General features: G+C 36.8%; 1 protein-coding gene across 4 annotated transcripts in view; it reads right to left on the reverse strand.

Annotated features, from left to right (window-relative positions):
- The window catches only part of LOC113115360 (transcription factor Dp-2-like), a 41,500-nt gene that overhangs the window by 13,564 nt on the left and 12,742 nt on the right, over positions 1-15,194 (reverse strand). For 2 of the 4 annotated variants that reach the window (XM_026282884.1, XM_026282885.1), the window contains exon 4: positions 5,641-5,729. In XM_026282884.1, the coding sequence (XP_026138669.1) occupies positions 5,641-5,729 (89 nt within the window). Of the gene's footprint in view, positions 1-5,640; positions 5,730-13,646; positions 13,787-13,947; positions 14,130-15,194 lie in introns of those variants that run through there. The other 2 variants (XM_026282887.1, XM_026282886.1) reach the window with 2 other exon arrangements.

Here is a 15,194-nt window from a genome sequence, read left to right on the forward strand (position 1 = left end):
GCAGCATCCAGGATGTGTCATTGAGATGAATGTGCTGGGCTTCAGGCGACCTCTATTCCACCTTCTCTGGTCTGGAGCACATGTAGATGAGCTGTGCTGCTGTACCTGGGCCTGCCTCTCTGCTAACATGAGTCCCTGAGGAGGACGTCCTCATCCATCAGGGCTGCCTCACAGATGCATTGGGAATGGCCTCTCCATCAGTGCTGCAGCATGCAGTGCATAGCAGGCACTTAGTGTGCTTGAATGAAATGCATCCCATCATCTGCGGTTTTTGTCAAAATGTGCAGTTTACAGCACACTGCTCTGAATACTGGATCCCACAATGCAGTGAACAGTGAACAGAAAGCTCTACAGACGCAATTTGTAACATTTATTAATTCAACTTAGGAAAGTAAAAAAAATATATAATTAAAAAATTCCAACATTTATATTTAAATTGTTTTAATATATAGAACTGTTTCCTTTCTAATATAATCCAGTAATCTGAAACCAATTATTCACATATTTTAGCTTAGGTTATCGTAGCTTTAAGTGCTTTTGTCATGTTTATTATTATTTTAAGTATTTATATATAGCTTTATGTACAAGCTGACAAAACACATTTTCACTGTGATTTCCATCATTTCATATATCAGCTTTATTTAAATTAATGAAATTAATTGTTTTTGTTATTATCATTATTTAAATTTAAAAAAACGATTTAAATGAAAAATTTCATATTATCGTGTGAATTGCATTTAAATGGTTTCATTTATAATATGCTTACTGACTAAAGCATGCAACATAACACTGAAATATCAGTTATTTTAGTATTGTGTACTATTTTCTATTTAGTATTATTTATATATATACATGTATGTAAAATAGTATAGTTTTAGTCTCATATTTTTTAATATAGTAGTAGTTTTGTTATAATATATTTATATATTAAATTATTATAGTATTTTTTAAAATAGCTATAACTTTTATATATTAGGTTTTCATTTTAATTTTAGCAATTTTATGCTTTTTAAAATAATTTTTATAACTTTTTTTCCATACATTTTAATCATACTGTAGTTGATTCAATTGATTGAATTTAATTATTCAATGAAATATTTGAACATGTTATTTTAGTTTTACTCATTTTAGTACTTAAACATATTTTAGTTCGCTGTCAAGGCAACACGTCTAATTTTCGTCACTGGATCCTGCAGCATGCCTCTCTTTAAATGTGCATCACTGCATACAGCAGGCAGATTACAGTAAGCTTCGGTAGCATCTCTCTCAGCCCGTTACTGCACTCTCTCGTATGTTAATGTATATGAAGGCGACACTGAGAGAACAGGACGTGATCGTAAGTGAGATCTGCTCAGAGCGTATTCAAACACCGAGCGAGTGAGGGTCCTAACGAGGGTCTCTCACGCCATCCACTTGTTCATAAACTCATTAGCTCCTTTCACTGGCCCTCCACCAACACATTCTTCAGGAAGTTGACCTAAAAATCGCTTACTTGTGGTTTTGTGTTTAGCTAGAATAGGATGAAATAGTTTAGCACTGAAAACAAACACACATTTCACCTTTAAAAGTATGCATTTACAAAGAAGATACTTCCTGACAGTCGTTCTAGGTCTCCTCTTACAGCACCATCTCGCTGCTTCGTGTAATTGCATCTTTTCTACATTCCTTTCTTTTGTTCAGCTCGGTGCAGCCATACTGACCCATAAACACCCCCTCTCCTTATCTGTGTGTACTCGTGCAGGAAAGCCAGTCTATCAGATCCTGTCAGGATTCACTGCCCACTGCTGGACACAGCATGAACTGCAGCACTACTGTCCCCTCAACAAACAGAACATCTTCTCTTATTTCCCCTCAATATCATCCTGTCCTAGCTTCCATAGTTTTGCATGATGACTGAAAACTCGTGTAAGGGACACGTCTTGTGTTTATTGACATCTCATGATGACTTTCTTGTTTTCCTCAACTCTAAATTGCTTTTCACACAAGGAGGTAGAATTTGTGAACAAGACAGGCAAATGTTTTTGTTATTTACTGGTAACACTTACGATCTCATCAGTTGACTTTAATTTGTGTTAATTACATAATTTGTAAATTTAAATCTTATTGTTTATCTTAATGCTTATGGCTACAAAAAAAAAGAATGCAATGGAAGATATGAAATATTATTTCCAAGCATACTGTCCCCGATTCTCAAAGTATTCCGACTTTATTCTCAAAGTATTCCGACTTTATTCTCAAAGTATTTTGACTTTATTCTCAAAGTATTCCGACTTTATTCTCAAAGTATTCCGACTTTATTCTCAAAGTATTCCGACTTTATTCTCAAAGTATTCCGACTTTATTCTCAAAGTTATTCTCAAAGTGTTTCGACTTTATTCTCAAAGTGTTTCGACTTTATTCTCAAAGTATTCCGACTTTATTCTCAAAGTATTCCGACTTTATTCTCAAAGTATTCCGACTTTATTCTCAAAGTATTCCGACTTTATTCTCAAAGTATTCCAACTTTATTCTCAAAGTATTCCGACTTTATTCTCAAAGTTATTCTCAAAGTGTTTCGACTTTATTCTCAAAGTATTCCGACTTTATTCTCAAAGTATTCCGACTTTATTCTCAAAGTATTCCGACTTTATTCTCAAAGTATTCCGACTTTATTCTCAAAGTTATTCTCAAAGTATTCCGACTTTATTCTCAAAGTATTCCGACTTTATTCTCAAAGTTATTCTCAAAGTGTTTCGACTTTATTCTCAAAGTGTTTCGACTTTATTCTCAAAGTATTCCGACTTTATTCTCAAAGTATTCCGACTTTATTCTCAAAGTATTCCGACTTTATTCTCAAAGTATTCCGACTTTATTCTCAAAGTTATTCTCAAAGTTATTCTCCAAGTATTTCGACTTTATTCTCCAAGTATTTCGACTTTATTCTCAAAGTATTTCGACTTTATTCTCAAAGTATTTCGACTTTATTCTCAAAGTATTTCGACTTTATTCTCAAAGTATTTCGACTTTATTCTCAAAGTATTTCGACTTTATTCTCAAAGTATTTCGACTTTATTCTCAAAGTATTCCGACTTTATTCTCAAAGTATTCCGACTTTATTCTCAAAGTATTCCGACTTTATTCTCAAAGTATTCCGACTTTATTCTCAAAGTATTCCGACTTTATTCTCAAAGTATTCCGACTTTATTCTCAAAGTATTCCGACTTTATTCTCAAAGTATTCCGACTTTATTCTCAAAGTTATTCTCAAAGTTATTCTCCAAGTATTTCGACTTTATTCTCCAAGTATTTCGACTTTATTCTCCAAGTATTTCGACTTTATTCTCCAAGTATTTCGACTTTATTCTCCAAGTATTTCGACTTTATTCTCCAAGTATTTCGACTTTATTCTCCAAGTATTTCGACTTTATTCTCCAAGTATTCCGACTTTATTCTCCAAGTATTCCGACTTTATTCTCAAAGTATTCCGACTTTATTCTCAAAGTATTCCGACTTTATTCTCAAAGTATTCCGACTTTATTCTCAAAGTATTCCGACTTTATTCTCAAAGTATTCCGACTTTATTCTCAAAGTATTCCGACTTTATTCTCAAAGTATTCCGACTTTATTCTCAAAGTATTCCGACTTTATTCTCAAAGTATTCCGACTTTATTCTCAAAGTATTCCGACTTTATTCTCAAAGTATTCCGACTTTATTCTCAAAGTATTCCGACTTTATTCTCAAAGTATTCCGACTTTATTCTCAAAGTATTCCGACTTTATTCTCAAAGTATTCCGACTTTATTCTCAAAGTATTCCGACTTTATTCTCAAAGTATTCCGACTTTATTCTCAAAGTATTCCGACTTTATTCTCAAAGTATTCCGACTTTATTCTCAAGTATTCCGACTTTATTCTCAAAGTATTCCGACTTTATTCTCAAAGTATTCCGACTTTATTCTCAAAGTATTCCGACTTTATTCTCAAAGTTATTCTCAAAGTATTCCGACTTTATTCTCAAAGTTATTCTCAAAGTATTCCGACTTTATTCTCAAAGTTATTCTCAAAGTATTCCGACTTTATTCTCAAAGTATTTCGACTTTATTCTCAAAGTTATTCTCAAAGTATTCCGACTTTATTCTCAAAGTATTTCGACTTTATTCTCAAAGATATTCTCAAAGTATTCCGACTTTATTCTCAAAGTATTTCGACTTTATTCTCAAAGTATTTCGACTTTATTCTCAAAGTATTTCGACTTTATTCTCAAAGTATTCCGACTTTATTCTCAAAGTATTCCGACTTTATTCTCAAAGTGTTTCGACTTTATTCTCAAAGTATTCCGACTTTATTCTCAAAGTATTCCGACTTTATTCTCAAAGTTATTCTCAAAGTGTTTCGACTTTATTCTCAAAGTTATTCTCAAAGTGTTTCGACTTTATTCTCAAAGTATTCCGACTTTATTCTCAAAGTATTCCGACTTTATTCTCGTAATCTTAGATTTATTCAACGTGGCACTAAAACTCCACCGTAGTAAGCTAATGTTAGTTAATGCAACTTGAATTTAATAAAAATACCCACCCCCACAACTTAATTTGAATAATGTATTAGCAAATATTGAAATTAATATTAAGATTAATAAGAATTTTCATTATTAGTTCTAGTTGACTGATGTTAACAAATGGAACATTATAAAGAGTTGTCCTTTTATTTCTTTGTGCATGATGTTGTTGTCATTTTGTGTTACAATTATATTATATAAATATAGATGATACAATTTGTGAACTTTTGGTTTTTGTTTTGTTTTTGTGGGAGTAAGCTTCCTTAAAACTCTGCCCCCGGTTCAGTTTCACATCTGCTCCATGGGTTGGGAGTACAGTTTTTATGACAACAATTTGTTCCTACAGTTTCTGATTTAAAACTGAACAGCAAAAAAATGACAACAGAATTGAGATGTTTGATTTCTATTGAATCATTGTACTTTAGATACATTTATGCTTTATACATAGATAAATATTGATTGTTTTTTTTTTATAATCACAGATTTACTGCATTTTACTTCTTGCATACTAGTGGATTCTCAGTTATGGTTCCTCAAAATCATTTGACATCTTTACAAAACAAACATAAATGCTCATGAAATTAAACGTGATGACACTGCATATGGATGCACACAACCGTTGCCAATGTTGAATACATCAAAAATGGTAACAAGAGTGCTTCCAGCAGCCTTAGTTTAATCAGTGTGTTTGGGACACATAGGGCCCTATAATACGCCCGGCACAATGCGACGAAAGGTGCAGCACAAGTGTGTTTGATAGTTTCAGTCCGACGCGTTTGCATTTTCCCATCCAGCACCACGTCGTTTAATTTGTGCACCCATGGGCGTGCTGGTCTAAAAGATAAGTGTGTTCAGGCGCATTGCTATTTAATCCTTTAATTTGTGATTGGTTTATTGCACGTTACGCCCATAAAACACCCATTACTCATTAAGAGAATAGGCACAACCCGTTTAGACCATGCACCCGAGCGGGTCAGCCGTATTTCCGTCGTTAAAATAGCAAAAGTGGATTTGGACACGCCCTGAGTGCGCTTTACACTTTGTGTTTAGATCGTTAAAATAGGGCCCTATGAGTTTAAGTGCACAGGTGTGTTTGCGTGACACTAACCATCTTGGCTCCCACATTGGAGTTGACTGTTCCTAGTGTGATCTTGGTGGCTGGGCTGTAGCTGGACGGCGTTACCAGGGAAATGTTGCCTGCAAACACAAACACAGTCAAACTTCTGAGAGGAAAAACACATTTCACAGACCAGCAGAGGCTTGAATGGATCACAGAATGGAGAATTCGTTTTCTCAAGCAGATTCAGTTTTACAGCCTGTTTGCTAAGCAGAAATGCCACTCACATTACTTGGATGTAGTGACGTAATGTTGTGCTTTTTCAACGGATCATTGAAAAAAAATTTATTTTGCAACATCAGTCCTGAAAAATAACTGCTTACTGGTCAACAGTTTAAAAGGCTAAAACTGAATAAATCACATTCTGTTGCATGTTCTGCTTCTCAAACTCTTTTTTTGACGAGACACATGCCTTCAAACCTGTCATCAGTCAGTCCATTACAGGCTTTGCAGTAAAAAGTAAAACTATTATGAAATACAAAATCTATCAAACTGCTGAACTGAAGTGCTGTTCAATGTCTCAAACTGAACTGAACTACTCTGAATTGACAAAAAATGCTTTTAAATCTGAACAGACTTGCAGTCAACTCATATTGTACTTCAAGTCAATTTCCTCTGCAGTACATGTGGGAGTGATTGGTTTCCCACTGTTTTCAGTCAGATTCAAAGAGGAAATGGGCGGCCTTAAAAACAATAAAAATGTTGATTTATAGATAATAAAGCTATCAAATGAAGTGGCATTTCATTTTATGCCAATAAATAGAATAAGGACACATTTCAAGCAATACTTTTCACAAAATGCTTTGTCAAACTAGTGGAACATGTTAACCCTGTAAAGCCTGACATTTTTATTATTTATTTGTTTATGTTGCGTATCATTTGAAACATCAGGCTGTTATGGCTCATAGTTCAAGATAGGAGGGAATATGGAGATCAAACTCAGGTTCATTCAGAGGCCCAGGCTGAACAAATATATCACATTTAGTCCAGCTACTTGTATTTAAATTGCTCATAAATAAGATGAACTTCTGATAGATTGTAATGAAAATAAATGAGACGTTTTATAACAGTATTCGTCTCCACGACCTGAAGATGTTTTCACTATTGTTCTAAAAGGCCTTTTACTCACTCGCTGTAAAAACTATCAGACGACTGAAAGTATGTAGTTCAACAGGTTTCTCAACAAAGTTTTGATCATCTTGATAATTTGCTGTCCTCAGTAATGTGCATATCTAATATGATACAGAAGATTTTCTGGTTTAAAGTGGTTCCTCAAGGACTCCTGTGTGAACACATCCACTAATATCACTGGAGCATCCGCTGGTTAAATCTCACCGCAAAGTCTTTAAAAGGTGAGTTTTTCAGCGAGTTTTGGGAAAAACTCTAGTATAATTTATTTGCAGATGTCACTTAACTTTATCCTTTGCAACAACATCAAACATGTTTAAGTGTATCTGTAGTGTCAGTACTGTTTAACAGTGACTTTCAGCCATGAATGTCTCCTTTAGACCCCAGTAAGTGACCGTTGTGTGTGTGGGATATGTGAGGAAAGCTTACAGTATGGCGATTGATACCATGACACTAGAAATGCTTTCATTGAATTCTGTGGTGTTTTCTGAATGGGAATGCAAATCATGTAAATGTTGTGGCATATCAGATGCAAAACCATGCAAATGGGCTTCGCAATCACGCACAAACACGCAATGTAGTGAACACACCCAGTACTGTCTGAATGAGACGACGCATGCCAACGACGTCCCACACACACACACTCCAAACACACCGTACTGAACACAATCTGATCTTCCAGCTGTCCGTGACGCTCACAGTGCGTCTTTGTCTGGCTACTGAGCTGTGTTTACAATGTTCTTTTGACTTTATATACCACCAACACAAAGTACCTCTCATGCTTTCATACAGTACGACAGCAGATGTGGTCATGACTCATTTACATAAACGAAATGTGGTTATGATTGCCTCTAAAAGAGCGCGCTACTGAAAGTGACCAGTCATGGCACACATTATTAGCTACTTCAGTGTTTTTTCAACTGTTGGGTCATGACCCAAAAGTGGTTTTCTAACAAAAAACTTAATTCTAAATGTGTTTCTGATGCGAGACTTATTTTAAAAGACATGCATGGAGCTGTTGACACTTCTATATTCTACCGATATTTTCACTTCTTGTTATGAAATAAATAGCCTCACACCTCAGAAAAGCTAAATATCCTGTCCCCGATGTTATACCGTGCTCGTAGCACACACTCTTCAAAAGCATTTCTCGATCTATTTTACGGATCAATCAATGTTTTTTCAACTCTCAAATTTCATTCAAGAAAGAAGAATCGAAGCTGTTTGGCCAGTGCCATTAAACCTGGTGCGACGCATGCACAAATTACATTTAAAGTTGGTCTAAAACAGAAATTATGATAGTCTATTTACAGGACGGGACTTGATTTTGTTTAATAGGAATTGACTGGATCATTGTCGTTTCCTAATAGGAATTGTTTCATTTGGGTTTGTTTCAGACACCTGAATTCTATTCTTCTGCCCTCACCTTAGTGATCAAGTTATCAGAAAAGCGTTTGTCATTTCTTATTAAAGATTATATGGAAACTATTTATAAATGATGTGCACAGTAGGGCTGTCAAAATTGCTCAAAAATGACGTTTGAATATTCCCTCTAAACAAAACACGAATATTCGAACTATTCGAGCATCTAGTTGCACCTGTCGTCAATGGCGCATTACGTCAATAACAGGACAAAATAATACAAAGAGACATAACTACTTATATAAGTAGTCTATTTAAGTTTAAACATATTTGACAACGTATTACCTACACAAAAACAAGGAAATCAACTAATGGCCAAGACTGCAGACCTCACGCTCTCACCCTTACGTTCTCTGCGCATAACGGTTTAAATGAACAAACACATTTTTTTTGCAAGCAATTAAAGGTCGCAATTGTTGTCCCAAATATAGCAGGCTTCATTCAGTGATTGAAACAAATATTATTAATATTAATTGAAGTTTTACAGCATATAGAACTGACATTGAATGCTCCGAGCGAGCTGTGCTGTGGTAAACATGGAACGTTTCCTTGACATGAAACGATAAATAATCAAACCTCGGATCCATTGCTTGACAGAACTCCCCAAAGCCTGCCCCATCCACCATACTGATCGGTCTCATGTCCTTACAAATGAACTAAATTTATTTATCCGTTATGGCCTCTTGTCGTGTTGCAGACAAAGAGCTTGTGGCGGGCGATGCAAAGTAATGTTAAGTGTCAAGACGTGACGTTCCACACATTATGCCATGCTCATTTGGGTGCACATTTTTCAGATGTGACCATGTTGCTAGTTGTGGAATGGTATGCTAACTGTATCTTAAATAGCTTGCATACAACTTTTCCTCGCGGGTCAACAATTTTACCTCACTTTCTCTGCTGCGGTCGAGTTGGGCTCTGCACTTGCTGGCATATTCCATGAAGACGCGTCAACTTTCAGCAATGATTCTGTGCCAGACAGTGCGAATCCTGTGACCTGTCCCTGAACCCCCAGGTGTGTTAGCGCGCCCACTCGCAAAAGCAGACAACCACGCCTCTACTATCGCGGGCGTTTTTTTCCCACATTTTTTCCAAAAGCATTTTTTGTCAATTCAGAGTAGTTCAGTTCAGTTTGAGACATTGAACAGCACTTCAGTTCAGCAGTTTGATAGATTTTGTATTTCATAATAGTTTTACTTTTTACTGCAAAGCCTGTAATGGACTGACTGATGACAGGTTTGAAGGCATGTGTCTCGTCAAAAAAAGAGTTTGAGAAGCAGAACATGCAACAGAATGTGATTTATTCAGTTTTAGCCTTTTAAACTGTTGACCAGTAAGCAGTTATTTTTCAGGACTGATGTTGCAAAATAAATTTTTTTTCAATGATCCGTTGAAAAAGCACAACATTACGTCACTACATCCAAGTAATGTGAGTGGCATTTCTGCTTAGCAAACAGGCTGTACTGAGCTGTGTTTACAATGTTCTTTTGACTTTATATACCACCAACACAAAGTACCTCTCATGCTTTCATACAGTACGACAGCAGATGTGGTCATGACTCATTTACATAAACGAAATGTGGTTATGATTGCCTCTAAAAGAGCGCGCTACTGAAAGTGACCAGTCATGGCACACATTATTAGCTACTTCAGTGTTTTTTCAACTGTTGGGTCATGACCCAAAAGTGGTTTTCTAACAAAAAACTTAATTCTAAATGTGTTTCTGATGCGAGACTTATTTTAAAAGACATGCATGGAGCTGTTGACACTTCTATATTCTACCGATATTTTCACTTCTTGTTATGAAATAAATAGCCTCACACCTCAGAAAAGCTAAATATCCTGTCCCCGATGTTATACCGTGCTCGTAGCACACACTCTTCAAAAGCATTTCTCGATCTATTTTACGGATCAATCAATGTTTTTTCAACTCTCAAATTTCATTCAAGAAAGAAGAATCGAAGCTGTTTGGCCAGTGCCATTAAACCTGGTGCGACGCATGCACAAATTACATTTAAAGTTGGTCTAAAACAGAAATTATGATAGTCTATTTACAGGACGGGACTTGATTTTGTTTAATAGGAATTGACTGGATCATTGTCGTTTCCTAATAGGAATTGTTTCATTTGGGTTTGTTTCAGACACCTGAATTCTATTCTTCTGCCCTCACCTTAGTGATCAAGTTATCAGAAAAGCGTTTGTCATTTCTTATTAAAGATTATATGGAAACTATTTATAAATGATGTGCACAGTAGGGCTGTCAAAATTGCTCAAAAATGACGTTTGAATATTCCCTCTAAACAAAACACGAATATTCGAACTATTCGAGCATCTAGTTGCACCTGTCGTCAATGGCGCATTACGTCAATAACAGGACAAAATAATACAAAGAGACATAACTACTTATATAAGTAGTCTATTTAAGTTTAAACATATTTGACAACGTATTACCTACACAAAAACAAGGAAATCAACTAATGGCCAAGACTGCAGACCTCACGCTCTCACCCTTACGTTCTCTGCGCATAACGGTTTAAATGAACAAACACATTTTTTTTGCAAGCAATTAAAGGTCGCAATTGTTGTCCCAAATATAGCAGGCTTCATTCAGTGATTGAAACAAATATTATTAATATTAATTGAAGTTTTACAGCATATAGAACTGACATTGAATGCTCCGAGCGAGCTGTGCTGTGGTAAACATGGAACGTTTCCTTGACATGAAACGATAAATAATCAAACCTCGGATCCATTGCTTGACAGAACTCCCCAAAGCCTGCCCCATCCACCATACTGATCGGTCTCATGTCCTTACAAATGAACTAAATTTATTTATCCGTTATGGCCTCTTGTCGTGTTGCAGACAAAGAGCTTGTGGCGGGCGATGCAAAGTAATGTTAAGTGTCAAGACGTGACGTTCCACACATTATGCCATGCTCATTTGGGTGCACATTTTTCAGATGTGACCATGTTGCTAGTTGTGGAATGGTATGCTAACTGTATCTTAAATAGCTTGCATACAACTTTTCCTCGCGGGTCAACAATTTTACCTCACTTTCTCTGCTGCGGTCGAGTTGGGCTCTGCACTTGCTGGCATATTCCATGAAGACGCGTCAACTTTCAGCAATGATTCTGTGCCAGACAGTGCGAATCCTGTGACCTGTCCCTGAACCCCCAGGTGTGTTAGCGCGCCCACTCGCAAAAGCAGACAACCACGCCTCTACTATCGCGGGCGTTTTTTTCCCACATTTTTTATTCGAATGTTGATTTTCACCTTCGAAATTAATTTTTTTAACTATTTGAATATATATTCTAATTTAGAATATTCGTTGACAGCCCTAGCGCACAGATAAATCATTTACACTAAACACTCTAATATTCCATGACAACAATAAAAATTGTCCAATTTGATTTGACTTATAACTGGAGATTGGCGATAATCGGTTCAACCGATATTTTTCCATAAATGGATATCAGTTTTGTAGTATTGGACACAGCAATAAATGCACCATCTTTGGGCATTTGAGAACTGTAAGACTGCCATTATGGCTGTTCACAGGTAAAGAAAATTGCTTTAATTAAAATAACAAGACATTAATTCACAAATTAGATGTGTCAAATGATTAAATAAATGTAATGTTGAATTAAATAAAACATAAATTCTCTCTCTGTTGTCTATGCTTATAAACATAGTCTTGGTTGATGCTCAGGAATGTCCCAGCAAGGCCACCAAATGTATGTAGCTTTTAAGATAATCCATTCATTCAAAACTAAATTATTTTAACATTAACTGTATAACTTTCATAAATTATCTCACATAATAACAGTTTGTTCAGTTCAGTGCTAACAACTGTGACTAAAACATAAGAAAAACAATAAATGAATATCGGTTCTGCATATTGGTTATCAAGATATCGGTGCAGAGTTTTCAATTTTGTAGGGGGCGCTGTTGCCTGCTTCTAATAAAATGAAAGCAAAATAAACACATGTAACCCCGGACCACAAAATCAGTCTTAAGTGTCAATTTTTCAAAACAATGAGATTTATTTTAAATAAGCTTTCTATTGATGTATGGTTTACTAGGATCAGACAATATTTGTCCGAGATACAACGAAGTCTTTTGTTTTAGAACATTTACAAATGTTAATTCAAAATAAAATGCCAAAGTAACCATTTTTCTGATTAAAAAAAATGCAGTGATTAATGTATAGTTTATTTATAGTTCTTTTCAAATCTTTAATGTACTGTCATTATAAATTAACTTTATTGTTGTTTATTTTAACAATTTATATAAATAACATATATCAGTATCAGCATCTGCTATCAGCATCTGTATCAGCCAAAATGTGTTGAAAATGATCGGCATATCGGATATTGGTAAAAATCTAATATCACATATTGAACATATTTCATTCTGTTCCTCAAACATATTATATTCATATGACTTGTTTTATTGCTATTTTTCATCCTTTTTAAGGCTTGACAGCTTTCATTTATGGAAAAAGTGGTTCAGCTATTCCTCCTGTGTTCTGTGGAAGTCAGTCATACAGCTTTCAAAAGAAGAGAAATTATTGTGGGAAAGAAATTTTTAGGGCAGCCTTTCTGTAAAATTTCAAACCCAGTTCAAGTATTTCATATTGAATGGTAAGAAAGTTGCAGAGTCGTCTGAATGAATCCTCACAATCTGCTCCAGATGGTGAGCGTTTAGCAGCAGGACTGGCTGCAGTCTGAAGGGGTTTTGTGCAAGGCCTCAGCACAGGAATGCCTCAGTGCCACATGCTCTTTACAGCAACAATGAGCAAAGCCACATTAGAATACAGCTGAGCAGCAGCCCGGGACACACACACACACACACAAATATTGAGCCCAATGTGTGCGTTATATCATAAACCACACACACAGCAGGCTCAGTGTTACACAAATGCTTGATACACACAGATAAATGCAGGTGCATAACGGAAGACACCAAAAAGCAAACACTGCTATACGTGGGCCAAGACAACAGACAACAGGAGGAAAGCACACAGTTACTTCCTGGGGCAGCCCAAACAGACTCCAGCGCTTGCTCAACACGACTCCAAACCACATCAGTGACTGAGAAACATCAGAGAGACTCTCACCAACTACCAAACACAACAAACCAGCTCTGCAACGACGAAAACACTCGCATAAACACATATTTGGAACCACATTACACTCTTAAAAATGGGCTACATTTCAGCAAATGGATCTTAAAAGAAAACTTTTTTTCTTATTGTGAATAACATTATAATTAAGAAACTTTTTGCACACTTTAGAACATTAAGTGCATTTGAAAGGCTCCACTGATGTTAAAGGTTCTTTATGGACACATCCGTGCAAAAAAAGAGCCTTTATTTCAAGAGTGTGGAAAGCAATAACAAAACTTGAAAAGTTATAAATCTATACAAGGTTTGTACCGTCCTCTTTACCTGTTTGTTTATGAAGCGGCACGACTAGAACCTCCATACTTCACCTTTAACTATTCCTTTCCTAATAAAAAGTTAAAGTTCTAATCCCGCTCACAGACTGGGACGTCCGCTTCAACCCTCCCCCAGAACACAGAGCCCTGGAGGAACTTCCACAGTGACCCAGAGCGAGAGAGCGAGAGAGATCCTCTCAGCATGCCGTCGTGACACACGTGCAGCCTTCCCAGCTGCTCCAACACAATCCCTGAATGCCTGCAACAAAGAGAGCGGCAGAACGGAAAAAAAGCAGGGGTGCAGGATTTACCTGAAAAGGAGAGAGCAGCATGTTGGGACCTGGTGTTCCTCTCTCTCAGTGTGTGTCCCTTTTGTTACCATTCAGTGAAAACTCGAGAGGCTGGCCAGGCATTGCCGAGCGAGCTCAGAGGGAGTCCACCCGCCTGCGCTCAGACTTTCACTCGTGCCGAGTGGGAAACGAGCTCAATGGGAGCGTGTGTGTGCCTGCTGCAGGACTTCCTCCCTCTGTATGCGCACAGATGCTGGCTCTCTCACAGCACCTGTGGGCCGCTCAGGGAGAAGGCGGGCGATTGCTCTGGCCTGGACTGATCTGAGAGCGGAGGAACTGAATAGATGTGTGGCTGCACAATGGAGCTGCCTGAACACATGCCGTCACGCTGAGCTCGCACCATAAGACCGGCGTGACCAGCAGCACTGGACCAAAGCACAACTGGACGTGTGCATGAGTTTTATTAGGCACCCAAGTGGCAATGGAAACACACAACTGGACGAGTGCCAGTGACAATTAAAAAGTGTTCAATCACACACTTACTTCAAAAGACTGGAGCGATGTTAAACTACTTTAACTGTTGTCTACATCCAATCCAACTAAATCTTTTCTTGCAGTAACATCAGTTTTATTAATGGGCAGCTTAAGCATACCATATTTTCCAGCAATTAAGTCACACCTGAATAAGAAATTCACATGGGGGCAAAAATGCTCTTTTTTGAGATACAAAAAGAAGGATAAATCACATCAGTACATATGTTCATTTCAGAAATAGTGTAAAATATTGGTAAATAAAATGTTCACGAACATTATAAACCCTAAAAACATAAAGATGAGAATAACCTATAGCCTATTCTGAAAAATGTAGTATTGGAGACTTCTGTAGGTGTATAATGCTGTGTTCACACCAAACGCGAGTAGAGCGTCAAATTCGCAACTAACTTGTCTAGTTTGCCGCTTGAACATTTTGAATGCATTCGCGCGTCTAGAGCGAAATCTGCTTCTTGTGGGAGGGGCAAGTGCTAGCGGTTGTCTTTTTGCAAGATGGCTGATGTTGATCGAGCATCCTGGTCTTTTCCACTTTTTCTTGCACACGTTCTCTGAATAAACGCATTTTCTTATTAGCGAAAAGTATCTGTAGGCTACATTAGGGGGGAAATAGTTGTAAAAAAACAGCGGGAAGGCCACGGGTTGATAAACATGTACGTGACTCAAAAGTTAAATGTGTATTTACAACACATTCTTCCAAGTGAGGTCCTTTTTATTCC

Source organism: Carassius auratus, chromosome 15, assembly GCF_003368295.1.
Source record: "Carassius auratus strain Wakin chromosome 15, ASM336829v1, whole genome shotgun sequence".
NCBI lineage: Eukaryota > Metazoa > Chordata > Actinopteri > Cypriniformes > Cyprinidae > Carassius > Carassius auratus.